Here is a 27,506-nt window from a genome sequence, read left to right on the forward strand (position 1 = left end):
CACTATAGATTACCATTTATATTACATAATAATAATAATGACTGCCTTGTAATATACAAGCTATGGAACCTGACATTTTTTCCCATAACACCCTGAGCACCTCTGAGCATTTACAGGTGAACTTATCAGAGCTGAAAAAGCCCGTTTTCATTAAAGCATGGAACAGAGTTTTCTCAGTGACCTCACACTGGTTAAACAAGCAGCAGAGTAATAAAAATAATGAAAATAAAACATTGTTGCAGCAAGAGAGGCAGAAGCTTGATTCAGAGTTGGACATTCAAACCTCCAAAATGAGTTTTATCAGAGTGGCAGAACAAAAACACCAACAGACTGGATGTGTTCTGCACTTATTTGTTTTCTTAAAGATGGCTGCATTTTAAAAGGCACCACACACACATCATTTACCATGTAAAGTTACTATTTACAAGACAGTTCCAAAACGAGATGCTGAATTTTAGACACTGTCCTGGAAATGGCATGTACTGGCTGTAAGATGGCACAGATTGATTAACTATTGTTATCTAATGCTTTTGTCATGTGGAGCATAAATATAAAGCCATTTGATGAATCATAGGCTGAAAACAGAGAGGCAGCTCTGGTAGAGAACATTAAATCAATTTGCACGATCATTTACTGGCTGGTAAATGTCACTTACCACTTGATCAATATGTTATGTGTTTATAGCTAATGAGAGAATGAATCTACGATATTTTATTATTGGTTTTTTTTGCCGTTTGAGGAATAATTATCCTATGATGTGCGATGTGTGTTGATCACTACACACAATGCTGAAATCAAGCCAAATATAAAAATGTGCAGCAAGTGTCCTGCAGAGGGCAGCATGGATCTCTGTACTGTAGGATGGTACAGCACTGCGTCCCCAGAGGTACTGACTTATGCTTCATGGTGACTAAGTGCTGATTCAAACAGTTCATATGTCAGTGAGGAGGAAAACAACCATAAAAGCCTCTGTAGCCGATGTTCCTAAAAAATAATTAACTCTAAGACCGACAATGTTCTGTCAGAAAAGGGAAACTTTATTTTAGTCAGATCACTTTTAAAATTATTGCAAACTCAGCACATACAGTAGCTTATTATAACAGCCGATTCCATGTGAAAAGCATAACACATGACGCATATGCAGAACACTGTACCTTTAAGGAATTAACTGCAAAAACCAATATACAAAAAGATGAAGATTTTCTCTGAGCTCAATTCCTGCTTGAAGCGATTTTCTGAAGATGTCAGCTGTAATGTAAGCATTCTTCGCCGTAGCAGTGACAGGAGAAACGCGCATACAATCCCTTTCAGTACAACGTTATGACATTCAAGGTCTGCTGGGGAGGCCCAGGTTGGCTGAAAATGAACAGAATCACTGTTTGTTTTCGTCTCCATTATCACAAATCTTCCACCCACTCAAGCAAAACGGACGTTTTGCCATGCAAAACACACACACACACACACACACACACACACACTCATGCTCTCTATAGGCCACTTTCTTAGGACAGAGCACTTAATGGCTGTTTTCGGGGGGGATGCAGGCATCTCATTAGCTGGGATCCGATGATTTGTCGAGTTCAACTTTTACACCTTTTTCTCCTGCACCTGCACGGAAAGGAAACACACGAGAGATGATGCAAGAGAAAACAAAACGCCTTCAACAGCAGGAGCAGGACCGCGGGGTTTGTGCTTGAAATCTTACCCGTTAAGTACTTTTCTTTAGCTCTGGCTCGCTCGTCTGCGTCAAAATACCACACTGTGATGGCATACCTGCGAGACAGATTTAAGAGTCATGAGTCAGTGCACGGCGGGCCGAATAACGCGAGCGTTTTGCAGCGGACAGACGTGGACGCTGACCTTGTAGCGAAAGCGGGCTGAACCTCGTGAGGGTTCCGTCTGTCTGACCAGAACAGCAGCAGGCGGTCAAATTTTGGCTCTATGTCGGCAAACTGGGCCTTTCCTTCTGGGAAGATTCGAAGAAGGCCACCGTGTTCCTGGAAGAGCAGAGAAAAAGAAGAAGCAACCCCGTTATGTACACAAATCAGGACGAAGCAATGGCAGGAAGGTAAAGCAAGACTGTAGGAAGAAAACACTCAGCGGCGATCACATTTCTGGGTTTAATGTTCATCCGCATTAAAAGATAAACACGCAGGGAAAGAAGAGTCTCACAGGAGAAACACACGCCGAGTCATAAAAAGGACACGCAAAGGCTTTTTTAAATGATCAACGCAGAACGACAATGTCGAAGGAAAAGGGTTGTACAACTCCAAGGGCTAGGAGGAAAGCTCAGGATAGGAAGCAGCAGCGGGGGACGGCTTTCCTGTGGAGGGATAGGAAGAATAACCCACAGGAAAACTGCTCTGGCTGGATAAAGGACCTGGAGAGTGAAAAAGCAGATTGCTGCAAGTGTGCCGCTTAAACTCTCACACAGCTGATATGATAGGGCCCTCTCTTCACACGCAAACCAGCAGAGCAAGAAGGTTCACACCCTTTGTCCGAGGAGTAATGCTATTCCATTTAAATTACACCCAATGAGGGGGAATGCCGGCGCTGTGACTAAATGAAATAAAGCACAATGGGGTCAAAGAAGACAGGAGAAATGTTTTGTTTCTGCAACATGCAATCAACCAAAGACCACCAACTGACTGCATGGATAGCAGAGTTCAGTGTCCCAGCTGAACATGAAGATTACCCTACAGGCCGTGACCTCATTATCTACATCAAGCTGAAGTGGACTGATGGGAAATGTCACCACGCACAGCCCAACTCTAGCCTGGCTGTAGACTCGTAGCGCTGTTTAATGCGAGTTAGAAAACCCACACACACAAAAGATATCTAATTACACCATCACAATCTGTGTCCTTAGATATGCAGTGAAGTCTGTGCAATCACCTGAGTGGAAGCTGCTCACTCAACTACAACAGATGACAGGAACTGATCTTCTATAAGTTTGTTTTCCTCTCGACCAGGGGTGTCAAAAGAGGCCGCATTCAGCCCAATCTGATCTCAAGTGGGCCGCGCCAGTAAAATCAAAACACATTAACCAACAAACAACAACAAATCCAAAATATTGGTTTGTTGTAGCGCAAAAAGAAGTACGTTCTGAAAATATTCACATTTAAGGAACTCACTTTTTTACTAAAAAAAAATACATAAATCAAGAACAAATTGAAATTTCTTAAAAATAAATTCAATTTCAAAAACATACCTCAGTTTGTCATTTACATATTACAATTTACAGATCAGAGTGTCTACAAAGGCACAAAACATTCAGTCACAGGTGTCTGCAACTGAATGATATAGTATTTTAATTTATGACTAAAATGACAAAAGTCAGACAAAAAAACAAACAAGAAAATATTACAAAAATAAGACATAAAATGACAAAAGGCAGAAACAAAATGCCAAAAAATAGACTGACACCACAAGCGAGACAACAAAACACAAAAACGACAAAAATGATTAAAAAAAAGCAAGACTGTAAATGACAATAAACAGGCTCCGCTTAAAACATCCCCCGCCTTATATATAGTACCTCTAAGTGCAAGAAATAATAATATATACTGAACGATACACCTACGAAATGATACATCTTCACTACAATAAAAAAAAAAAAAACAGTCACATCAAGGTCATACACCCCAAAAGGCACATCTACATTACCAACAGGCTTAGTGTGCGCAATATGAATGAAATCCCTCAAGTAGTTTCTGAGCTATGATCCGGAAACCAAAAAATATTTGGAGTGCCTCACTATGACCTTGAAAATCAGGTCACGGTCATACACCCCAAAAGGCACATCTATACTATATAGAGATGGCCTGGGTGCAATATGAATGAAATCCCTCAAGTAGTTTCAGAGATATGCTCCGGAAACAAAATGCGGACGTATGGACGGATGGACGGACGGACGTGCCCACGCCAATATCCCCCTTTGGCCTACGGCCGGCCGGGGATAAAAATAAGACAAAAAACACAAGCGAGACAATAAGGAAACAACTAGGGTTGCAAAGGGGCGGAAAATTTCCGGTAAATTTCCAGAAACTTTTCATGGGAAGTTAAGCTGGGGAATTTTGGAAATATTCCTTTCCTTCAATATTAGCTTGTGTGAAATGCTTCCACACATCAGATGGCAAACGTGGCATTTTTCTGTAGAATAAAAAAACAAAAAAGCTTGTAAAAACACTAAAGCAATGGCATGAACAGAAATATAGTTGGCTAAACAACTGGAATGGTCTTCAAAATATTTGACAATTGATGTATAAATTCTTGTATGGTTACAGAAAACCGTCTTGCAGGAGTCAGAAGAAACAGCATCAAATTTGAGGTAGCTACCACCATAATTAGCTAGCCTCTTAAATGGTCAATGAAATGAAAAATAGCTTTAATTTAGCACCTAACTTACCAGCTAGTTAGCTACTGTATTAATACATTTTTATTTAATATTTGCAAGTTAACAGGGCTTGGGTAAATATATTTACCCCATGATATTATCAAAACTTTATATAGTCGGGTCAAAAGTGTGGCCTCCAGGCTTCAAGAAATCACCTGTGCATGTGATGGAGGAATGCACAGTGCACGGAGGGGGCGTGGCCTCAATAGCCCTGCAGTAAGCAGTGTGCTGTGTGCATGTGATTGAGGAGTGTACTTGCATTAAATCTGGTTGTTTTAGCCAAGACTATGCTACAATATATTCCCTCTAACTATATTTAAGTTCCCTGTTAAGGGCCAACCTTCAATTTAGTAAATTTCTTATTTATTCCCGTTTATTCCCACATACTCCCGTTAATTCCCATGGAAAGTTTCCAACTTTGAAAATTCCCAGAATTTTGCAACCCTAGAAACAACACATCAAATGTCAGACAAAAACGACAAAATATTACAAAAATGAGACACAAAACAACTAAAGATCAATGAACAATCTAGTATTCTACTTTATGATCAAAACAACTTGATCTAGGAATAATTTTGAATTTACAGTTTTACAAATTTACAACCTGCAGTTATTGTCTTCTCTAATTTTTACACTTTGAGGGCCGGATGGGACCCTCCGGAGGGTCTGTTTCGGCCTGTGGGCCGCATGTTTGACACCCATGCTCTAGACTAACAGTGTAATTCTTTATTTTGGTTACACTGATTTTTCTCAACTAATTACTTCATCAATAAAAGGTCTTAAAGTAGTAACTAGCTTATATTAGTCTAAGTATTCTTGTTAGAATTTCCAAAAATGCATGGTTTCAAATTTTTTTTATTGAAAAAAGTTGACGAAAGTGCTTGATTATCAAAAGAAGTGCAAATTTATTACTTTATTTACCAACAGAGCCCCTCAGGGCCGTTTGCTCAGCTGTACGTACTGCAGACAGTGCTGTGGAGTCAAGTGGTACCTTCACGGCAAGCTGATAACTATTTTGTGAATAAACATTGATGGAAAGTTAATAAACCACCATCACTTTTGATTTGCAGTATCTCCATGTAAGCACACGTATCTGCCCAAACATTAAATCCACTGACAGGTCGAATGAATAACACTGAAAGCGCCGCAGCAATGCAATATTTTGCCAGGAAATTTTGGGTCCTGGCAAAACATAAATAAATCATGTGGATGTAAAAGGTATGGATCCCATTTAATCAAAATCCTCCTCCTGAATTGCAACAGATATGCAAATATACTTATTTAAAACCCTATTACACCCACCTACACAGAGCATAAGTTTTACTCTGGTCTGCGCTGTCATTTGAAAGGGACTCCTACTCTCTGAAACATATAAGACATGTTTGTATTAGCAGTCTGTCATAGTGGTAGCCTCCCACTAGTGGAAGAGTAAATGTTATGAAAGACCAATACTGAGATCATTAACGCAAGTTTTTTTCCACGAGTGGGTGGTGGAAACAGTGGTCGGAACGAAATGCTTTTTTTTTTTTTTTTACACCCTGACCAAGCTAACCAAACAAAATCTTGCCAAACCTGACACCCCCATGACTGCTGAGAGAGCTCCTCCTCGCCAGAGGAAGTCACATGGTGTTCCCACAGATACCAGTACAAATGTTTATCACTCATAACAAAGTTCACTGTAAATCAGGGCTCAGTGATAGAACTTATCGAGTGTTTAAGTGTTTGTTAATTTAGATGGAGCAGGAAGCCGACACAGCAACTGTAGTTATTTTTAAAAAAATGGGCAGTAATAACAGCTAATGCACAGAATAAAGAGCTGTGTGGATGTTTCTCTGCGTCTGTCTAGACCGGTGACCTGTCCTTGCTGCTCACCCAATGCATGCTGGGAAAGCCCACCCCCTGTAAGCCTGTACAAGATTAACAAAATAGATGCTTATGTTGTACTACATAATATACGGTATTGTAGAAATAGCAGACAGTCACATGGTCACCATCTTATGAGCTACATTTACAAAGATTATAGGATTTGTATATTTAAGGGAACAAACCCTGATGTATACTTTACACAGACGTTGGACTTGTAACAAAGTTAAAAAAAAATCATGGCTGATTAATTTCAGTTCAGTTAGGAAGTTGCTCAACGGTATCGACTTTTGCCATGGGTCTTCTATTCTGACTTTTAATGAACAACTGACAAATGAGAATATAATAAATACTTCAAGTCCCTCTGTGGTTGTTGACACTCATCGTCTGTTTAAGGATTGTGTGTAAGTGGCATATTTGTAAGTTTCTTCTTTGACAGCGATCTTTTCCTGTCCATTCCTCCCCACTCACAACAGCTCAAGCACACCAGCTCACCTACAAAACACAGTAAAACTACTATACACCACACAATAAGCTGTACATTTGGAGAAGCTCAGGCATATATGTTGAAACCAGAAACTGATTCTGATGATGAACAGTGATACAGAAAGTCCCACCCTGCAAGTTAACGGAATCAGTTCCTTAGGTTAGCAAGGTGTGAAACTCTGAGCTCTGAAAATGTTTGCAGTGCACTGCAGTTTCAACATGGAAATGCTGAACTGTGCTGTTGACTGTCTAGTTCCTTCACTATGTGTCTTCCAGCACAAAAAAACAACAACAAAAAAAACCCATACTGAAATGTTACAAAGACATTTGATTTTCACTGGAGGGGGTCTGGGCTGAAACATAATGCATTCATTTTTGATTTATGATGGCACAATTAGCTTGACGCCTACATGTTGCAGTGCAGTCTGTAGAAAACCTGAGCACTTGAAAGCGATGCCATTCACTCATGGAGCTCCCGTATTCTACAACAACCTAGTCAATCAGAAACCACCCAGGAAATTATTCTCATGCTCATTTAAATAACTGAACATAACAGAAAGCATGCAGCAGCCGCGCTGATTAACATCAAGCCAATGTGATCCACCTCAGAACTGATGCAGGTATTAACAGGAAAATACTTTCTCTTGTCATAAACAAGAGAAAGAAAGACAGGCGGTAGAAGATATAATTCAAAACACTTATAAAACAAGTGAGCACCTGTTGGTTATAAAAAGGTGTGATGTGGTAACAAGAATTTCACATGCTTGTTTTCATTTCCTCTGAAACTCAATATACTCCAAGCAGGTCAAGTCATTTGTGCTCATTTAGCAGGTATATTGGTCAAAAGAGAAGCCTGCTGTTCCTACCAGGTATAGAATATGTCAGTGACCGTTGAAAATCCGAACAAATATGAAAGGAACTGCTTCAGCAAAAGAAGAACAGCAGCAACAGAAACCAGCCGACCAAGAAATGATGGACATGCAGTTTCTGAACGGCAAAATAATCAATGTTAATAAGCTGCTGAATGAGATCATTATATTAATTTGTCTACCCTCACTCAGCAGAAGAGATACCCTTAATATCTATACATCTACTTGCCCTACTGCTTGCTTTATGACGGCTAATGATGGTCAAACTGTTTAGTAGAAGTCTTATTGTGACGACAGGCGCATGCATGGGCTGCATTGCACCACAAACTACAACCTAAAGCCAAAACAGAGTTTCCTGTAATTATGTCATTTTCATATGCTAGTCTGGAGATCAAGTATGTGCGGAAGTCTGGAAGACAACCTCTTGTGTACTAATGTGTCTTGTCACCCACTTTACAGTTGCTGCTTTCTGTTATGAAGGCTGTTGTTGCTTCCTGATTTGCAGCATCCTGTTTATTTACTCAGGAGGTGAGCTCAAAGCATGTTACAGTGCAGCAGCCTACGTTTTCTATAGTGGAAAAAGGTCAAGCTTGGCAGACACCATGGCTAAAAGATATTGCGGGAAAAACTAATCAGTTCATATGTGCTCTCATGTTTCTGTTAACCTACTGTAGTGGCAGGAACTAAAGTTACAGGTTGCTATGGCAACTCTGGAGCACCTGGGGCATCAGTGAAAGGTTAGAAGGTGCATTTAGTCATTCAGGTGCCCTAAAATACTGAATGTTGACAGATTAAATTACTGCATTCAACACTCTTACATCAATGTGAAGCTACAGTGGATTAGGGCCGTCACTACTAGATGCCATAAAGAATGAAGTCAACATTAATAATGCGCCAACATCAATCATTTTATTTTTCTTTTTGCTTCAGTCCTTTGACTTGAATTGCTTTTGAAGTAGAACCAACTTCTAATTAGCTACACTAACAGGCTGTTGTAATATATTTCTATCATATTGGAGTTTGACTCTAGAGTTTTACACTTTAATATGTAAATCTCCAAATAAAACTAATTTAAATGAATTAGTCTTTTTATGCCTTTTGAAGAAGAAAATTAAAATTAACTGATTAATGAACACAGTCGATTATTTAAAAAAGAGAAAACAGTTGTTAGTCACATCTCATCAATGGGTTGAGTAATACAGACCAGCTCTGACTGCTCTCCAGTTAGCTGCACAGATTGTATATCATGTAGTCTAATGCTGTGCAAAAGAAACACTGGAGGCTGTCATGCTATGGTTGTAGGTAATAATAATAATAATAATAATAATGGATTAGATTTATATAGCGCTTTTTTGGCCACTCAAAGCGCTTCACATTGGACCCAATATTCATTCACTCACACATTCTCACTCTGGTGGTGGTAAGCTACATTTGTAGCCACAACACACATTCATACACCAGCGTGACAGCAGCACTGGAGGCAAGGCGGGTTAAGTGTCTTGCCCAAGGACACAACAGCACATGACTAGCGAGAGCGGGAATCGAACCGTCGACCCTTCGATCACTGGATCATTAGACCCCTTTCACATGACGTATGCATACTTAATTAGGCAGCTGCACGCGCAGACCCGGTGCAAAACACAGCCTGTTTACCTGGCCAATGCCTGATATTGCAAGCTCGAGTAGGTGTTTTTATATACACATATTACACTAAATATGCCTTCTTGTTGTGCTGTCGGCTGTCAGAATCGCAGTACAGACAACCCTCGTTTAAAATTTTATTCAATACCTGGAAGTAGGGTTGCCACCCATCCCGAAAAAAACGGAATCGGAATCGTCCTTTATTTGACAATTAATTGTTGCGTCTCGTATTGACTCAATACGGGACGCAATTTGTTCCGTATTTTCATAAATGTATCATAAACGTCTGTCACACAGTCATCAAAACTGTATAATGAATCAAATAAAACACATGAAATATTAAGGACAGCCAATTTCATCTTAGTAGAACCTACTTAGTGAGGACCCAACGTGACATACAGCGGGTAGACCTCAGAAGCCAGCGTCTGCGTCTTTGTTTGCCTGCCTGCACGGTCCTGTCACAAGTTGCTAGTTACAGACTGCTGCGCACTGCACCGGGGCATTTAAAAATGTCTAACCCCGAAACTCCACCACGTCCTCCTAAGAAACTGAAACGTCTGCAGATGTACAGATGTGAGTGGCTACGTGTGATCAACCGGGATAGCTGGTCGGAGGCACAAATAAAGAATGCGGCTTTGCAGTGCACATTTCATTTCAGGTAAACAGTCATTCAATTTTGATTTATATTTGTAAAATCCTTTAAAATCATGTAAATGTTACATCACCCAATATAAAAATTAGATATGTAGAGATAAGATCCCGTGGATAGTGCTTTATATCATTATTATGCATGTGAGCGATAATAGGGTGTTTTGTCATTACCGCAATGAATATGTTTGTTGACTTAGCCTTGTTATTTTGTTTTACGGGACTTTAATAATTATAATAAATACAATTTTAACAGGTCGTGCATCTGACGATTCAGACAGTCCTGATTTCGTGCCTTCGGTATTTCCTCACAGGCCTGACAGTGCCAACAGCACCAAAGCTAAGAACAAAATTGACAGGTAATTTGTACACTCACACCACGTTTCTGATACGGGATGGTATGCGAGTTCTTGTACGTGACCGCAAAGCATGAAATTAACAGCATCAAGCAATTTGTATGCCTTTAAATTCTCTTTTGTGTAAATGCTTGGCGAGTTGATTAAATATAAATAGATGTCCGGCCACTGACTATTAGGCCATTGCCTAATATCTCTGTAACCACTCTTGTTGCGGCAATGAGTACGGGTCCGGTAGTTGCGTACCTGTACTAAGTGTCAACTTGTTTAAGTAACTGGTACGATCGGCAGGTGACAGCTCGTCAAGGTATGATTTCTTAACAATAAGTTTCGGCTGTGCCATTGTCTTTCTGCACCGGGTCTGCGCGCGCATACCGATGTTGACGCTTGTGTTAGTAAACACTGCAAGCCGTCTATTGCTTAAGTGCTCGGCTTTAATGTACTTTTGTTCTTGTTTGGACAACAGATATACTTCCTGTGGATGTAGTAGTTTACAACTATGTCTCTCCAGACTAATAATACTGTTCAAAAGTTTGGGGTCATCCAGGCAATTCATGTTTTCCATGAAAATTCACACTTTTATTCATGTGCTAACATAATTGCACACGGGTTTTCTAATCATCAGTTAGCCTTTCAACATGATTAGCTAACACATTGTAGCATTACAACACTGGAGTGATGGTTGCTGGAAAATGTTCCTCTGTACCCCTATGTAGATATTCCATTAAAATCAGCCGTTTCCAGCTAGAACAGTCATTTACCACATTAACAATGTCTAGACTGTATTTCTGATTAATATTATCTTCACTGAAAAAAAGATTTTCTGTCAAAAACACGGACATTTTTAAGTGACTCTAAACTTCTAAATGGTAGCATATATAATATACGCAATAAAGACTGAGTAAATTTCAGTGTAAGATCATTTTTACGTTTCTAAAGAGCTACAAATTCTAAAACCCTGATGTTTCACCCAGCAGCACAAAATACTACACAATCACTACAGTTTAAAAGTGAACACCCAGGATTAGTGTCACCAACTCAGTATCTGACCAAACATGAAATATGGTGAATCTGAGTTGTGTTAAATACGGTCCAATGTTTTCTCAGAACACCATGTCAGTGAAGTTGACCTTTTTGATATGAAATGTCGTCACTTCATCATTTTGTCATAATAGACATTGTGTGAAATTGTGTCAATTTACATTTCAATTCTTGAGTTACGATCAAAAGCTTGTTTTGTGAGATCACACTGACCTTTAACCAGCAAGTTCTTATCAGTTCATTGTTGAGTTAAGTGAACATTTGGGCCAAACTCATTCCCCCAAGGCCTTCTTAAGATATTATGTTCACAAGAACAGGACTGCTGGATGTAACTAAGTTTTGATATCGCTCACATCCCGTGTCACGCCATGTGTTAAATTACTCTACACAGAATACTGTATGTTGTTATCTTCTTTTAACTCATTCGCTGCCATTGACGTCTATAGACGTCAATTAAAATCCGAACGTTCGCTGCCAATGACGTCTATAGACGTCAATCATGTTTTTGACTGGGGGGCTGCAGGATAGTCTGTCGGAGCTTGTCGGTGAAAATCCTGGAGTTTTGGAACGTAAGAGTGTTGCGGTGGGCCAAAAGAATGACAAAGACAGTGACCATGGTGGGGCGACAGCAAAAAGTGACGTTGCCAACAGCCGCTGGCGATCAAAGCCGCGCTAGTTTTCGGTTTCGCCACCACCGCTCTCTTGAGCTCATCTGACGAAGCCGAGTCAGATGAGTTTAGAGCAAGCACACATACACACACAGACACACACACACACACACACACCTAAAAATAGATTGTTTATATTTTGTAAGATGTATTGTTCTGAAACAAAATGTTGACTTGTGTTGTTTGTTTGTAAATAAATGATTTAGCTAACAAAAGGTTAAAAAGTTGACCTCAAAATGCTTTTTCCAAGTTGTTTTTGATGTTTCATATAAGTAAACAACTGTTCAGTTGTGTGGGCTGTCACTAAACCTCGTTATCTCTGTTTTTTGGTCAAAAACAGGTGTTTTTGCTGAAACGACCCTATGTTCTGCTGCCGATAACTTTAGAACCGAAAATGCTAGAAACAAACTTTTTTTCCTGATGAAAGAAGAGAATCTACACTTTCTTTCGATAGTTTCAATGTTTATGTAGTCTTAAAACTTGATATTCTGTAGATCTTGAAAAATCTGTCAAAATTCTTAAAAACTCTGGCAGTAGGGGGCTCTTTGCTCTGAAAACAGCTGGCAGCCAATGAGTTAAGCTGCACGCTGGTACAAATATTAGAAATCTATATGCGTATCTCTGCAGCAAAAGACAACATTAATCAAAATGATTCGTCTCTATGTCTTTCTTCTGTCTCACTTTAAATACAATTTCTTGCATGAAGAGCAGCAGATAAGGGGAAAACAACAAGGGGCACTCTTCTCCCTGATTGGGTGTGGCTGAATTAGCAGGATTTCTGTGTTTTAATGGGATTATAAACAGTGAGAGTGGCCATAAAGCATGCACTGACAGGTCACCACTACTGCTTAACCTTCACAGGTGTGGAATATGGCATAAAGTGGGATGGAGGGTGACAATCCTATTACAGAGACAAGAACTGAGCTGACATGTCATATGCTTGTGACAGGAAGTCAGACTGAAATATAAAGAACCTGACACATTACCATTCTGCAAATTAATCTGATGATTATTTCAGTGATAATTTTAAATCAATCTTTGAGAAAAAAAGGGCATTTCCTCCACATTACTCACATACCTTGGCATTCCAATCTTTATTAAGGTAATATATGCATGTGACACACCGTCCATCGCCGTTGGGGTTATCCACATGGCGCACGTAGCCCGTCCCGTTTCCGGGGTAACATGCCACCATTGCCTGAAGAGAGGAAGATAAAATGATGAGATTAGCAAAAACAGATATGCAGTGAGAAAAGCACACGTCTAGTTTTCATACGCGTCATCAAAAAACAGATGTACCGCATTAAAAGAAAGAAGGTAAAATGACGTGTGTCTGCACAAATCCAAGCACCAGTAAAGATCCAATCAGGCAGAACCAGAGCTTTGGAGGCAGCTCAGATTGCATCGGTGGGCACGTGACGTGGATGCAGCAGACGGTCTTGGCACAGGCGGATTGTATTGTTGCCTCACCTGCACCAAGACTGGCACAAGCAGCGGCTGCCTACAACCCCAGCTGCCTCATTATAAACTTTAAACTAGCGAGAAAATAAACCGGAGATATCACGCTGCACGTCAACTTCCTCCTGCCTTTTCCTGCTCTATTAAGACTCGCATGATCTGCTTGGGTGTTGGCAGTGAACCCCTATGAGCTCTTGTAAACTTCTTGGTGTAAACATCGAGCGAACGCACTCTTACAGTGCAGAACGCCCCACAGGAATAAGACAGAAGTGGTGACTCGTACGCTGCCGGGAGCGACCGCGACAAAAAACACTTGTGCTTTCCTCAGAAATGAGAAGTCCCTGGAAGAAATGACGAAGAGCAAATAAAATCCATCTGTCTCCATCATCTTAAAAACCCAGCATACCTTCACTGGAAATTACAACAAAGACTTGGACAGCATACAAGTGTGTGTGTGTTTTCTGACTTGAAAGTGGAGCTGAGATGAGAGGAAAAACGTGCACAAACACAGAGGGTAGATTCAGCCCTCATACAGAGCAGTGTCTAAGCAGTGATATGACAGACAAAAGGCAAGTTCATCCACATTCTTTCATGAGCTTGCATCAACATAAACCATGGCAACATCATTATAAAAACTCCCAAACGTCTTCACTTGGTCTCAAACTAGGGAGATATTGTCAGACTATATGTCTAAATTTTGAAAAGCTAAAGCTATCCTATAAGACATGCTATATTTTGAAATATTTGGGATTTCCAGAGGTGCAGCAGAACGTGCTCTTGTCCGGCACATACTTCGGAAGGGGGCATTTTACTGCACTACACAATAATTGGACAACAAAATCTTTATGTGCGTGCAAAACCTTTCCAATGTTGCAACCCCCAGTCAGAGGAATAAAAACAGAAAAATCGTTTTTACGTCACACACATACGTCTGAACCCCACTAGCCTGCGCATCTGACAGCAGTTGCTTACGTCAGTGCACATTATGCTCACATCTTGAATGATGCAGGTTACCACTGGAATGCACATTATCAGGGCATTCAAAGCTGAAAAACAACAAAACTACAACATAAAAATGAGGGGGGTGGCGTGCCTTACTCTGGTCGCGTGAACTTTATCGATAAAAAAAATGAGGGTGGTTCTCAGAAGAAAACGGCCAAGTGAGAGGCACGCAAAGTGACAAAAGGCTTCCTGTCGGTAAGACGCAACACAGCGAGCTTTTCGGTGTGTGTGGGACAGAGAAAGAGGGAGAGGGGTACAGACAGAGAAGGCAAAAGGGGTGGAGCAGAAGAGAAGAGAGGAGTGAACTGCTGTAAACTTTGACTCCTGGCTTCCCTCCAGAGGGAGCAGTATTTTAATGGTTGTGCTACGTGCAGAGCGTGAGGAAGGTTGGCTGATCCTCGGCTATGTCACCCCTCCCCACCCTTAACTGCAGGGCTCACGCTGCAAGGCTGGAGATGGGTAAACAGCCGCTGATCTGAACAGCATGTTTGTGTGGATTCAGATGTGTGCAGGGCCGGGGGGGGGTGTGTGTGTGTGGGCCGAGCGAAGGTGTGAGAGCTTCGGCACTCCGCAAAAAAACTCGGACAGAGCAGCTTCGCCTTTCACTTGGCTTAACTGGACACCTGTAGAACCTCTATACAGCTTCATCCACCGCAAGACTTCAGCTTGCATGTATTTACGTACCTGTGAGCGTGCCAGGAAGGATCATACTAACATATACAAGCGTACAACATTACAAAAAAAAAAAAAGAAAAACACTTAAAAGCACTGATGCCACATAGAAACAACTGTGCAATGAAAATGCACTGAAATGACACTGGCATGTAGAGCAGGTACTATCTGAAAATGACAACTTTGTATGAAGTGCAGTTTCACATGATTCAGTCATGGGAACCCAACAAGCTGAAGCACACAGAAGAGACACTACTATTCTCTATCAGAGAATCACAAACAGTTTGCAGCTTAAATATTAATGAAAACACAACATACAGACACAATCTCACAGATGGGATTTCAAATGAGCGAGTAACAACTACTAGTGCAAAAATTCTGCTTAATTCTCCATCTTAACATGACTCCTTTACACAGCAGGAGGGTTTTCCATCTTCACCCCTGACCTTTATATCTATTTGAGCTTCCCTTCTTGCAGCCACCAACTCTTCCGCGTTCCATTGCGGCCCTCATTAGGAGGCTGACCTTGCTCTTCATGCTGTTTGTTTACATTCCACATCCAGCTTCAGAGGCAGACTGGCATTTGTGAACGAGAGGAGTAGAGGTCACCAAAATACGCTTGGAGAGGCCTTCAGCGAGGCCAAAGGAAAAGCCAATTGTATTCAATGGACACAGTTTTAAGTTGGAAGTTTACGCCGTTTTTCACATCCCCTGACTTAGGTCAGGGAGGATCGTCATTCAAAAAATGTAAAATGTCAGAGACAAGGGAGGGAATTATGCATTCAGCTTTTTTTCCCCCCTTTCTTTGATCACAGCAACAGTGAATTAGAGGTTTAAGTACACTTTGTTCGTATTTGGCAGCATTGGCTTTAAATAGTTTAACCTTGGGTCAGACGTTTCAGGAAGCCTTCCACAAGCTTCTTTAAATAAGTTGCTGCAGTTTTGACCCTTTCCTTTGGATTGAACCGATTCAGATTGTGGGCCTCCGTGCTCACAACTGCTTTATCAGTTACGCTCAGTAATTCTCAACTAAACTGAGGTCTGGGCTTTGGGATGGCCTCTACAATACCTCGACTTTCTTGTTTTAAAAGCTATCTTGCCACAATTTAGCATAGCCAAACATCTGATCCAGCAGAAATGTGATATAGTAAATTGAAAGCCAAAAGACATGTCTGTTGGAAAAAATACTTTTCATGCATAAGTCTGATTAACTGACTTTTTAAAACTATAGTTTAACATTAAATCTGTGGAGTGGGTAAGAAATTTACAGTGCATGTAAACATGACTATAACTCATCATTCCCATTGTTTATTGCAAGTGTCAATTTCTAGACGACAGCATAGTATTTCTTTCTCAAGATAAAGTCCCTGCCTACAATGCCACAAGAGCATTAATATTGTTAAACGTAATAAATTTTTGGCAGGTGCAAACTGAAATGAGGGCTTCCTCTGTGTTCTAAAGATCGTACTCCACACAAGTCATGCTTTTAAATTTGTCTGAGATGACTGCAACTCACACTGCTTAGACTGGATGGGCCCTGACAAGCATTAGCAAGATTAGTATGATTTATGTGCTGCCAGCAGAACTGATTCACTGTAAACCAACTGTCACCTATGATCCTCTAAATCACGGATACTCTACTTGTTTTCCCTCAGGGACATTTTGGCAAAATAACACGAAGTCAGGGGCCAGTTTACAAACAATAATATTTATGAGACAAAATGAATGAACATTAAAAGGTTCATAACCCATCTTTGAAATTATTCATTTTCAAATTAACTGAGCCAAGAGGTCTTATATTATTGAAAATTTACTATATAATCAAACAAAAACACCCAATTGTTAATACATTAATTTTGTTTTTGAATTCGAAAACTGGTCAGGGGGCCAGAGGGCGCCCTGCACCCTGACAGCTGGGCTGTAAGCTGAACATCCCTGCTCTAAATATTGCGTTTATTTATATATATATATATATATATATATATATATATATATACACATACATACATATATAGGTTGAAAGACTGTGGTAATGTAACCATAATAGAAATGTACACCAAACACTGAAGTTGGAACAAAACTACACTTGCACTACCATTCAAAAGTTTGGGGTCATTCAGGCGTTCATGGTTTCCATGAAAATTCACTTATTTATGTGCCAACATAATTACACAAGGGTTTTCTAATCATCAGTTTGCCTTTCAGCACCATTAGCTAACACAATGTAGCATTAGAACACAGGAGTGATGGTTGCTGGAAATGTTCCTCTGTACCCCTATGTAGATATTCCACTAAAAACGAGCCGTTTACAGCTAGAATAGTCATTTACCACATTAACAATGTCTAGACTGCATTTCTGATTACTTTAATGTTACCTTCATCGAAAAAAAGACGTTTTTTTTTTAAAAAAAATAAGAACATTTCTAAGTAACCTCAAACTTTTGAACGATAGTGTATATGCTATATTCAATTACATTTAATAAGAAGAGTTGCTTTGAAGGTTTATGGTTTGCTATATTACAGATATCCAGACCTCCAGTGTCAGTATAGTAAGATCTAACAGGTGGCCAACACATTTACAGGCTAATATCAAAATGAATCAGACATGTAGTGGATTTGTCATTCCGTGACTTCATCTAACTAAAGCCCTGTATTATGGTGAATAACTGGTCAGTAAAACACAGCAACCACTTTTCCTGTTAGAATACAACACTGTGCTAAAATTGGAAATCCTTGATTTGACATTTACGTGAGTGCAATCAGCAGGCGTACATGATTCCAGACCAGCTGCTGTGGCATCGAATAATGATACTTCGTACAAAATTACCGTTTTGATGTCAAGTATGGCCGACAGGTACAAATTGCCCTTCTTTGCTTAAATTACAAACATCAACAAAATGTTAGGTTTTGCATAGAAGGAAGATGTGTGAAAAAGATTCTGTGAACCCAGAGAGAGGCTCAGTGTCTCTGCTTCATGGGATCATATGTGTTATGTTTGTGGTTGTAACTACAGCCACAGAGGAAAAAAAATATGAAAAATCCTTTATGAAATCAGAAGGTTTCATAAAGCTGTGCCTAGTAGAGTACAAATATGTTGCCCAATATGAAAACCTATTTTTAATGGAACAAAATGCAAGAAAAATATGCTTGAGGTGATTTAGAAACGGTGTCACTACACAATTTGTTCAGTATAGTTTCTCCAATTCCATCATTTACAAAACTCTTAATACAACTTGCAGCACATGTAGCAGAGTATGCACAGCTGGGCAGATGGTGGTGCGGAGCCAAGTGGTGTCTTCACAGTAAGCTGATTACTAGTTTGGTAAATGCATAGCTGGACCGTTAACACGCAACACCTCCATTAGTTTCCCTTTTCAATACCATTAACTCACTGTTAGATCCATATCAGAATTTCGTCCTAAAAATTGGCATCAGTCAAGACGTACTTTTAAGTTTTTTAAAACTAGATCCATCGCACAGCTGCATCCAAACAAGACGAGAGAACTTTCATTCCACACTAACCCGATCACACAGAGGGACACACAGGTTCACTGAGGTGAAGCACAACGCTAAGCTGCAAAGGGTTGGCTCACCTCAAACTTCTCCAAACATGAGCTCAACAGTTCGGATGGAGACCTTGTAGCACAAAAGAGTGTGGGAACCAAGACAGTTTGGGTCCAAGCCCGGGATAGCTCACCGTTTTATCCGTTACAGAGTGGTGCTCCCTCACAGGAAATCCATGTTTAAAGTAATGACCCAGTTTACTCTTTTCTTCTTTATGGTGGGCCGTAAACAATAGGGGGGACGTATACAGCGGCAGCAATACCCTTTACCCTCTACATGTTGCAGCGGAAACACAAGCTCAGCCTCTGCTATTGTTACGCAAATACTCTGAAGGGAATTGTGTAAAGTCGTCAGCTTTGTACGCGCACACTCCCACACTGACAAACACGAGATGAATGCATACGCTGATTTCTGTGAGCAGCTTATAGATTTATCTGGAATAAACTCGACGTGGGGATGCACTCACATAAGCAGGTCCAACGTTTCTACCATTGCACATGCTCAATTCGATAAGTCAGTATATTTCGCTGGATCAGTAAGCATCTGTTTATCCGCAAAACTATCCTGCAATTAGTCAGGTTGTGTTGTATTTCTGTACAACATGAGCTCACTAACGGAGCAGATATATAAAAGGACTGTGTTCTGTGCAGTACAGTAACATCTCAGTGCCTGCTCACTCAGTGGCTCCATCCGTGCCTGTCTGAGAGCCAAGTGAACTCATTCTGTAATTGGATCAGTCACTGATACTTTTTCTTTGCCAGTGGTCAAAGATTGGGCATAGGAAGAATACCACTTGAAAAGCTGAAGATATAACGGCAATCAGGGTTTAAAATGAAGAGCTGAGTTAAATAGATATAGAATCTGAGCTCTACATTAAGCACCACTTCAATTAGAGCTCCATTCTCATACTGTACAGAAGATGGAGCTTGGCAAAGAGGCAACTGCAATTATTTAAGTGGCTACTTATAAAGAATGGCATCACTGGTATTATTTATAAACATTTTGTCTTGAGCTGATGCAGTAAAAGAGATATGTTTTTAAATGTGCAATAATTTTTAGCATCATGCTCCACCCACTATAAATCCTCCTCGTCTTCATCTCTACAGCTGCAAAAAGTCAGAAACAAAGACCCCTTTCTCACGGCTCCACCTGGATAACAGCCAGGTGCTGCTCAGACAGTCATGGCATAGTTAACAGAGAGATAAATGTCACCTCAAAGCTAGAACAAAATGGAAATTAATTGCGATGCTAACTACAACAAACTCTTTGTATGTGTGCAACATGAAAAACTACCCATCTTCGCTTCAGTTTCTAGTGTGTATCACATACTTAAAAATCACAGAACACTATAATAATGTTACTACAAGCATTAGAAGAAATCCACGGCTGGATTACGGAGGGTTTTAGGAGGAGACTGGCTCTTCATACATGACAGACGAGCCTGCGTTCTGACTTACCAGAACTACGTATGGTTTTACATACACGTCATGGTTAAACAATAAGCAGGAAAAAGGTGGCATGCAAGGTGCTGCCTCGGTCATGCTGGTACCGTCGGCGGAAGGAATGAGCACCTCTCGCAGCCTATATCATAACGTACAGCCAGCTCCAGCCCACAGAGGACCACCGTCACATGACTTCCTCTAGTCTACTTACTCTGCAGAACTTTAAGATTTAGGTTAAGGGTCAACTTCCTTCTGAAAGCACACATATCCACAGTCACTGTGTGTACACATGACAACACAAACGCAACAGTCAACAACATAAAAACACACCAGCTCAATAACAACCTCAACACTTTGGGATGAGAGGGGCTTGAATTATCCTGTTGAAGTTAAATTGCTTCATTGCATCTGTCTGCAGTTTTTGCTAAAACTGAGAGAGTTGGCTAGTTGTGAGCTACAGCTAAATCTCATGGCAACACACCTTTATGCCACGAGACAACAGGGATTTTACAACACCAATGGAACGCTGCGAATCAGTGCAGGACCGTTTAATAGCAGTGATGAATTTACAGTACTTTTTGTCACCCATTACCTAAATTGGCTTGACTTGTTGGATATTTACTTCATGAAAGACAGTTTTACATTGATATTCTAATTCAGAAAGACAGGTTGAACAGAATTTCTAAAACTGTACTTGAAAAGTTACTTTACTCTCAACACATCTACCTAATGCAATCTAGAATTATATGCCCTCTATTCAACTCACCCATATTAAGAGATTATTTGATGCACAATATTACAGATTCTGCATCGATGGCATGATTAGAAATCAGAGTGAAAAGTTCAGGCTTTAACTTTTAGTATTTCCTGACATATAGTCATTTGTCAAATTTCAAAATGTTAAAACTAAACGCTGAGTGGGTAGACGTGATTTTTTTTTTTTTAAATCCCAGCAACTACTTTATATCTCATTATAATTCACACAGAAAGCCTTTCTAATATTACTACTGTTCAAAAGTTTGAGGTCACCCAGACAATTCATGCTTTCCATGAAACAATTGCACAAGGATTATCTACTCATCAATGAGCCTTTTGACACAATAAGCTAACAATGTAGCATTAGAACTCAGGAGTGATGGTTGCTGGAAATGTTCCTCTGTACCCCTATGTAGATATTCCATTAAAAATCAACCGTATCCAGCTCGAATGGTCATTTACCACATTAACAGTGTCTAGATTGTATTTCTGATTAATTTAAAGTCATCTTCGCTGGGAAAAAATGCTTTTCCTTTAAAAATCAGGACGTTTCTAAGGGTGCTTTCACACCTGTTAGTCCGTTAGAGTGGTTCGTTTGGACCCAAAAGTTGTTACAATGTTGCTATTTTCAACTGGTTCAGTTCGCATTCACACCAGTGTTTTCGCAGTTGAACCAACTACGATGAATGTTATATCTCCCCCCAGTCGTTTGGCGGCGCTGTTCACAAAATAAGGTGTTTTAGATGACGTAGGTGAACGCTGATTGGCGCAGCATGTGAAGAGGGAAAAATCCCGGAAGAAAACAGGCTGCGTTTATTCCATGGATCGAGGTTTATTCGTAAACAATGAACTATGCTCTCCTGTTCATTCTTGTTGCCATATATTCGTATCATTGCTTTATGCAGCAAGCACAAATACTGCTGTTGTTCCAGCATGAAGCTCGCATTTGGTACGAGAACATTGCACAGTCGTTTTTGGCACGGAGAAGATGCATTGCAAGACGTTATCGGAGAAAGCGGGTGATGCTCCACAACCTGTGCAGGTTGCTACGGAAGCTCCCATAGACCAAAAAGTCTGCTACACCATCAAGCCGGTCCGAATGGAGACAGGTTTGTGTTCTCACCAGGAGCGAACCGAACTGGAGTTCACATAGAAGCGGACCGAGACCACCTTCGGGAGGTGGTCTCGGTCCGGTTCTTTAGTCCGAACCAAAAAAATCTGGTCTGCTTTCACACCAGCTCATACGAACCGTACTTGCAGGTGTTGTGGACTCCAGTCCGCTTTAAGCGGACCAAAAGGCGTAGCTGTGAAAGCACCCTACGTGACCCCAAACATTTTAACGGTAGTGTATACAGGCAAGCAGAAGGCACTAAAGATTTGAGGTAATAAGCGTTACATGGTAATATAAACAACTTGTCTCTGCTAACAACTCATGCAGTAAACCTCCAGAAACTGTTTTAACTGTTGAGTGTATTTATATTTTGTGTAATTAAGTCAATTTAAGGGTAATTTGTTCTCCCATGAATAAATTATTTTTTAGACTGAAAAGTTGCTTCAGGCAAACATGCTGCTGGCATCTAAATGTCAGTACAATTTTGTCTTTAGATAGGATACTGTAAGTGGCCCATCTATCAGCTGCACCAAATAAGAGACACATCTCACTATTGTACCGGACTGCATTATATTAAGTCTCCAGTCCCTGTAGGCCATATAATGGAATATCTAAATCCAGTGTTTAAATTCTTTACTTAGTGACAACATGTAGCGTTATCATGTTTCACGTGAACGACATAAGTGTATTAATAATAGCTTTGTAATTGAGGCGTAACAATCTGTGTAACGTAGCCTTGGCTTAGTAAGCTACCGGTTAACATTCAGGACATACTAACGATCAATGTGGAGCAGTGAGTCACTGGCAGGACAATCATGTTTCTGCTACAGGCTTCTTTATGTTTCCTGGTAATACTATAATGGCATCAGAGAGCATTCAACATGCTGGATCTGCAAAGAAACAAACGCATCCCACTGCCTGCGACTCTCCACAATGTTATCAAGTGAAAAGGGGAAATGGAAACAATGACATTTAATAACTATTTGGGCAAAATCTTTTTCCTCGGTCTTTCCTAATGTGAAATGTGCTTACATTGTGTTCTGTCCCTTTGAGCCATTGATACTTGCGGCCTTCCATTTGTGCAAGTCATGCTGATTTTTTGCTGGTCACAGTCCAGCCGTGTGTTTGCCAGGGCAACTAGGGCAGTAGGCGAGGAAGTCAAGTTCTCAACAATGTTTGAGAACTTGATTGTTGAGCAGTCAGCCGCACGGATCGACGACACAACCTGAAGTAACGTGCATTCTGAAAAACGCTTCATGTCTACCAAGAACCAGCCAGGGAAAAAGCACAACTGAACAGGAGGAGCAGCCTAAAAATAACAGCGTAGAGCAATAAGAGCTCTGTGCCAGCATGGAAAACCAAGTACCTGAAGCAAGCAAAGGCCACGGGCTTCAATCCGGTGTGGGCTCTGTCACCGCTAGATCCTTTAAATGTCAAGCACTGTTAGAACAGGACACGACAAGAAAACGGCACAAACAGTGACTATCCTCTGTGTGGTTAGTTTAACTTGCAGGAGTATTATATATCTGGTAATCCTAGTAATTTTACTGTTTGACTTTTATGCCAGTCTCCCTTTACCTACTAACCTTCAGCCTCGAGTACGTCTCAAGATCAAAAAACACAGCTACCTCCATAAAACATGAAGAGTTAAGCAAATAAAAGTTAACTCAGTGCACAGATCAGCATGTGAAATAACCACGTAAGGTGGTAACTTTAGATTGAGGTGTTAGATCAATACTACTAGCAGTCTTGCAATAAATCCGACCTTCATGACGGTTATAATGATCACTTAGTGTCTAACTATTCTCAAGATAGCGTGACGGTATCTGCTGTAGAATTGATTGTCCTATACTGACAGGCGTTTAGTCAAATTGATACATATGGTTCAGATATAACATTACAAAAACAACCCTCAAACTACAGTCTCCAAAATGAGACGCTCACTAAACGGCTTCGACAAAAAAGGATGTTTTATTTTAGCCATGTTTGTCTAATGTGCCTGTTATTCAAAAAGGATTTAGCCCAACTTCTGCAAAATGAATAGTGACAGTCGCCTTCAGAGTATTTCCCCCAAGAGAGGAGGAAGAGGCGGGGGGGCTGGAGGCAGCCCATCTCCTCCCGGATCAGTCCCATGCTACAAGTTCACGGCGACCAGATCCGACTGAAAGAAGAGTCGTAGGTTACACGCAACCCAGCAGCCAAGATGGAGCCAGGTTACCGCGAGGTCATTTAGCCTGCTTTTCTGAAACTGCGCTCATAGTAACAGTTAGAAACAACACCAAAAAAAAAAACATGCAAGGACGACTTTTAAATGTACACATGCTGCTAATTGTCTTAGGAGAACCCGACATGAAACCGAGAGTACCTATCACTTTAACGTTTTTTTTGAGAAAGAACACCTCAGCCTAACAGTTTGTGCCCACAATTTCCTCTCCGCTGCCAACCATGCAGGTCCTCCTCTCAACGTAGGAATCCTCTGTCTAACCAGCTGCACCTCTGTACAGGGAGGTCAGAGGCCACAGTCCGCTACAGCACAACATCCCTGTAGATGATTCACAGCACAATCAAGCTGATGTTTGGCAAACGGTTGCATGTAAATCCTGTTATTTAGGTTCAATAAAAAATGAAAGATAAACACATTATGCATCCTTTGATGTGTGTTTAGCAGCAGCACGTGTCTACTGGAACAGCGTGACAAGAAGAACGTGTGCAGTGTATTATACAGTCTCAGTGCGTCATCTACTTGTGCCACTATATAGTCGGTTTATTAGTTAGTCAAATGCATCATCCCGGCAATAAATCTTACATTAGTTAATTTTAGATTGTCCAGTAGTAACTCAGAGGATTTTAATGAGGCATTTTTTTAAGCCTGATGTTCATTGTAGAGCCTTAGAAATGCCTACAAAATACAGCTTCTAAAAGGAGCCAAAAAAACACCTCTTTAAAAGAGTTTCAACAAAATCTAAACATTATACCCTTAACGAAGGTAGGATTTATTGCAGGGCTGCTGCATTAGACTTTGGTGTATTAGTTTACCATAATAAACTGAAATTGAGTGCAGGCCCTGGGAATGAAATCTGATTTAGAACAGTGATATGCAGAGAACAAGCACTGAAGTAATATTCTGTGGAGACTGGAGTGCTAAAAATGCACAGATATCAGCATAGATTAATCACTTAAACACATATTCTTTCAGTTGCTTAATAGCTAAAGCCATTAGACAACACCTTTCTGCTTTAGTTTGTACTAGTTCAGGTATAGGTTTTATGTAAGAAAAAGTTAGAGGTGTGCTTCCATGTAACTGGTTTCATCCAGCTTGTTCATACTGGTGTCATTGGGTGTGTGCTTTTCTGTGCAAATTCATTAACATTAACAACATGAAGCTTTGAGTAACACTCACTTAGCTCTGCAGTGAGGAAATAATCCACCTTTCTGACTCAGGGCATTAGCCATGCTTTAACTTGGAGCTGGACAGGACTGACTAGCCTCTTACACTTAAAGCGGGTCTGATTAGCAAAGAGGGCTGATCTTTAAAAGTAATGGTGCCTTGATGACAGAATACTTGCTTTAAAGATTTGCAACTACTGCTGAATGGTGCAATACTTTCACATACATGCAAGACTTTTCATTTTGGTCCCCAAAGAAGCAGAGTCCTGCTGGTGTTCTGGACCCCCTTGAACAGGTGTAAGCCATAGACCAGCAGGGCTCTGGATCCTCAGGGACAGTCACCTCACTACAATCACACAGTTGGTTGTGATACTTACTTTTGTCCTTCCATTTATCGAGTAGTTTCCCAGTTTTCCATTACAATGTCTGATCAGGTCGTCCATGCGACTCATTAGAAAGAGGATCTTCTCGCATCCGGCCTCCTTCCCCTCAATCCACGTGATTTTGTCCCCTCGGATGTCTTTAGTGGAGTCGCTTTTTTGACTAACCAGCTGCCCGTCTGTGAATTTGCCCGTTTTGTGCAGAGCTTTCACGTTCTCCAAGATGCCCTGACCGGTGTCCGTTCCTACAAAGTTGTCCACTACGCAGATGCCGTGCTTGTTCATACACGGCACGATGTACTCCATGGCAAGTTTCTGAGGGGATGAGCTAGTTTGTCCGTTAGGTGTGGCGGTGCCGTCTCCAGGTCTGTCACAGACCCCGGGTGTTTCTTGTAAAGCTGCGCTGTTCGCCTGCTTGGGGCTTTTCTCGTCTCGGGATTTCTCCGGAGCCTCGTCGTCCCCCGGCGGTGGCGACGGCGCCTTCCCGGGCTTCTGTTTGGGAAGCTGCGCCTTGTCCACCTCCTTACAAATGAGCTTGTGCTTCTTCCAGTGCTGTTTCTGGTGCTCCTTGCTGCAGTAAAAGGAGGTCCGGCACCGACCACACTTCAGAAGGTTCTCCATTTTCCCACAAAGTTCACAGTACTGCCGCTCTCGCTCCTGTTCGTTCTGCTGCTTCTCCATGTTTGCGGTTTTTCGCTGCTCCTTTAAGTCCGATCCTTCACACGCGCCCTGCTAACCGACAACTTTGGAAACGATCCGCTGCCTCTGCCGCGGTTCACCGAGCTCACTCAAAACCTCGCCATTTTGTCGCACTCAATCCCTCTCCGGGTGTTTTATCAGTGAAATAACGCCACAATGAGCGCCCAGGACCGAGCATTCCGGGGTGGGTCGAGGTCTTCGGGAGGCATTTCTGCAGGCTAGCTGTCGGTCCCAGGGTAGTGCATGGCGCCGCTCTGTGTGTGCAGAGCCCGTCTGAGTCCAGCCCGCTTTGATGTAAGCACGCAGGCTCCGCCCCCCTCAGCGCTGCCTTCACGGGCCGTCGGACATTTGTGGAAGCGGTTAGATACACGTGGAGCTGGCGGAACGGCGTCGCGGCAGGGCAGCAGGGAGCATGCGCTAAGGAGCCCATGCATGATAAAGTCCCTGTGGTCGGTCGATAAAAAGTAATGTTATCTTGGCTGCTTCAGCTGCAGTGATTATTCCCTATAGTCATATGTTCACTGACCTATAGACTCAGATAATGTACAGTCCCATTAGTTCTAATAGCACTGAGACATTTACTTTCTCTGAAACGTTTCAGTTTATCTTTGCTGTTAAAAAATCTTCATATTATTAGTATAAAATGTTTGCTATCCAGACTACATCTTACCTACTGTATAAGTGTGTTGGCTCAGCAAGGATAATATTAAATGAGAAAAAGAAAATAATAAACCCAGATGGCCCAGTATGCTTAAACATAAAGAGTCTGAATACTTAATCCACCACTGCATACAGTCTAGTAGAAATAAAAGGACAGCTTTTTTTTCCTTTCAGTCTTTTCAAGGTTATAGAGCTAATCTGTAATAGGTCTGTAAAGGTAGGGCTTTTATTTACATTCAATCCAAAGTTCATCGATATGTGCAGGAGGAGTACCGGGGAACATCCTCTTGAATATTTATAACTACAGTTACTACATACATATACATACATATAGACTGAAAGAGGTTACTTACTTAAACAAATGATGACAAAAGCTTAAATTATACCTACCATATATGTGTGTAGGC

General features: G+C 41.0%; 1 protein-coding gene across 1 annotated transcript; it reads right to left on the reverse strand.

The window, feature by feature from the left end:
• Window positions 1–1,016: 1,016 nt before the first annotated feature.
• egln1a (egl-9 family hypoxia-inducible factor 1a) lies at window positions 1,017–26,730 on the reverse strand. The gene is made up of 5 exons (XM_022191269.2): window positions 25,738–26,730; window positions 13,047–13,166; window positions 1,861–1,997; window positions 1,706–1,773; window positions 1,017–1,608 (listed from the first exon to the last, which is right to left on the reverse strand). Exons 1-5 carry the CDS (start codon window positions 26,419–26,421, stop codon window positions 1,553–1,555), a joined length of 1,065 nt encoding a protein of 354 aa, XP_022046961.1. The 5' UTR covers window positions 26,422–26,730; the 3' UTR covers window positions 1,017–1,552.
• Window positions 26,731–27,506: the final 776 nt, after the last annotated feature.

The sequence above is a fragment of the Acanthochromis polyacanthus genome, chromosome 15 (assembly GCF_021347895.1).
Source record: "Acanthochromis polyacanthus isolate Apoly-LR-REF ecotype Palm Island chromosome 15, KAUST_Apoly_ChrSc, whole genome shotgun sequence".
NCBI classification, from domain to species: domain Eukaryota; kingdom Metazoa; phylum Chordata; class Actinopteri; family Pomacentridae; genus Acanthochromis; species Acanthochromis polyacanthus.